At 47.0% G+C, this 2,602-nt stretch overlaps 1 protein-coding gene across 1 annotated transcript; it reads left to right on the top strand.

The window, feature by feature from the left end:
• The first annotated feature begins 613 nt into the window (after positions 1 to 613).
• On the top strand, positions 614 to 2,102 carry MAGEH1 (MAGE family member H1). Its single transcript, XM_002720046.5, has one exon. It carries the CDS (start codon positions 921 to 923, stop codon positions 1,578 to 1,580), a length of 660 nt encoding a protein of 219 aa, XP_002720092.1. The 5' UTR covers positions 614 to 920; the 3' UTR covers positions 1,581 to 2,102.
• Positions 2,103 to 2,602: the final 500 nt, after the last annotated feature.

Here is a 2,602-nt window from a genome sequence, read left to right as displayed (position 1 = left end):
TCTTTCTGCCTCTCCATCCCCATGGCAACAGCCTTAAGGCTCACTTTCATCCCCCTGGCTTCTCATTCTAATTGCTTCCTATGTGGTCACCAGGAGAAAGCCTGCTGCTCTGTGAGGCTACACAAATGCAGGTCTGATCCTGTCACTGCCCTGCCAAATAACCCCGTGAATATACATCTTCAAGGCTCTGCACCTCTTGCGTTCCCATCTCATCCCATCCCCCTGTACTTGGGCCTTCAGAAGATTTTGCAGGTCTTAGATAGGCCCAGTTAACTGGTATACACATAAACTTCTGAAGACAGGGCGAGTGAGTGAATACGCTGCGTAAAGCAGTGCAGAAAACAGCGCTGGGGCAGCGGATTCCTGGCAGGAACACACTCTCCACCCATCTCCCATCCCACCCCCTCCACCTAGCTGGCCTTCCTTGAGGGGAGTAGAATCACACTCTTTCCCAATACCCGCGAGCTAATCTTGGAGAGTCTGTACCCGACTGAAGAATACCGAAATTCTTTTCTCTCGAGTATAGCCCAGCGCCCACCAATCCGTGGCCATCTTTTCTACCCTTGTCCCACCCCTGCCCTGCCCTGCCCTTTTTCCTATCTGCCAGCGGAAGTCCCTGCGGAGGACCGGCCCACTTCCTCTTTGGTGTTTGGCGTGTGCGTGGCAGGAGAGGCAGACCGATTCTGCTAAGCTTTCTCCCGCGCTTCTAGCTGCAGCAAGTGCCCCGAGATTCCTTCGCGTAAGTCCGCTTGCATGGGAAGGAGCTTCATCACTGAGAGGCGCTCTTTTGATGTGGTAAAGACTCCGTTACCCTAGATCTTTTCAGCAGCGGCTCCTTCTTAAGGTATAGATATTTGCTTTCTTCAGAGGCTACAGGCATCCTTCGGACTGCTATAGGCTTTGAGCACCTAGCGGGAGACATGCCTCGGGGACGAAAGAGTCGGCGCCGCCGTAACGCAAGGGCTGCAGAAGAGAACCGCAACAATCGCAAAATCCAGGCCTCAGAGGCCTCTGAAACCCCCATGGCCGTGTCTGTGGTCCCGAGCACCCCCGAAGACGATCTGAGCAGCCCAGAGGAAGACCCAAGCCCCCTGGAGGAGGCCCCTACCATCCCTGAACAAGCCTCGAGCACTGCACAAGCACAACAGCCCTCGGTAACTCGGAGCAATTTTCAGGGCACCAAGAAAAGTCTTCTGATGTCCATATTAGCCCTCATCTTCATCATGGGCAACAGCGCCAAAGAGGCTTTGGTCTGGAAAGTGCTGGGGAAGTTAGGCATGCAGCCTGGGCGGCAACACAGCATCTTTGGAGATCCAAAAAAGGTCGTCACAGAAGAGTTTGTGCGCAGAGGGTACCTGATTTATAAGCCAGTGCCCCGCAGCAGTCCTGTGGAGTATGAGTTCTTCTGGGGCCCTCGAGCACATGTGGAGTCCAGCAAGCTGAAAGTTATGCATTTTGTGGCAAGAGTTCGTAACCGATGCTCCAAGGACTGGCCATGTAATTATGACTGGGATTCAGATGATGATGCAGAAGTTGAAGCAATCCTCAATTCAGGTGCTAGGGGTTACTCCACCCACTAGAGAAGTCTGAAGCAGACCCTTGGAGGAGGAAAATAGAGCAAAGGTACCCCACAGATTAGGTGGCCTGGGTTTTGAGATGAAAATGAGGTGGATGGGGGAGGGCACTGTTGGGCATTTGTGGTAAGTGCTAATTGTTTAATGGCAAAATAGAGGCATTACTTTGGATGTTCTAAAACTGTATTCATTTTTATAATCCTATTGATTAAGGATCACAATATGCTGAAATATAAAAATGAAGAGGTTTCTTTGTCATTGAGATTTATTGGAACAGTTTTGCTAACATTAAAAAATGAAGTCATTCCATCACATTTTGTGATCTGGCACAAAATTGTTAGCACCGAAATAAGTTTTTTGAAAGCTTGAAATAGCACGTAAAATGTGGGGAAAGTATGGGGAATTGTTCATATTTGACCTTTTCGAAACCCTTTGTGTCTGCTGTTGTGTAAGGAAACAGACATTTTCCATGACTTTGCTTAGTTCTTGTAAAATATACAGAAGAAAATAAAAATATAATGACTAGTACCCTTTCTTCACTTATTGACCACCTGTTATTTGAGGTATCAGATTAAGATCTGGACAGATTCCATAAAAACCACACAGTTCCAAACAATGCTTTACATTGTGTAGGGGAGAAAACTTGTGAACTGGTCTGGAAAGGACTCAGCATGGGGTTCAAGGAAAATATGGAATAGTTTATGTGTCCTATTTGAGGGGAAGAAACAGTAAAGAGGGAATCACAGAGTCTATAAATGAGCTGGAGAATATTGACAGGGGCATCAACAGTGTACAAAGAAAATTTTTGTCTGTTAGATACTATGTTGGATACTTACTTTGGCAGAGGGGTTACTGACAGAGGGAAGGGGGCATTAATAGGACACTGGGGAAATAAAAAAATATCCTTCATCACATTCAAGAGAAGAAAGGAAAAATGATGTAGTGAACATAGCAAATAGCATACATCAGATTTATAAAAGATGGGACTGTCAGAAAATTGATGAGGTGCTAACAATCTGAGGTCAGAA

This window comes from Oryctolagus cuniculus, chromosome X (assembly GCF_964237555.1).
Source record: "Oryctolagus cuniculus chromosome X, mOryCun1.1, whole genome shotgun sequence".
Taxonomy (NCBI): domain Eukaryota; kingdom Metazoa; phylum Chordata; class Mammalia; order Lagomorpha; family Leporidae; genus Oryctolagus; species Oryctolagus cuniculus.
Note: the sequence above shows the minus strand (reverse complement) of the source record. Positions and strands in the feature narration are given on the sequence as shown.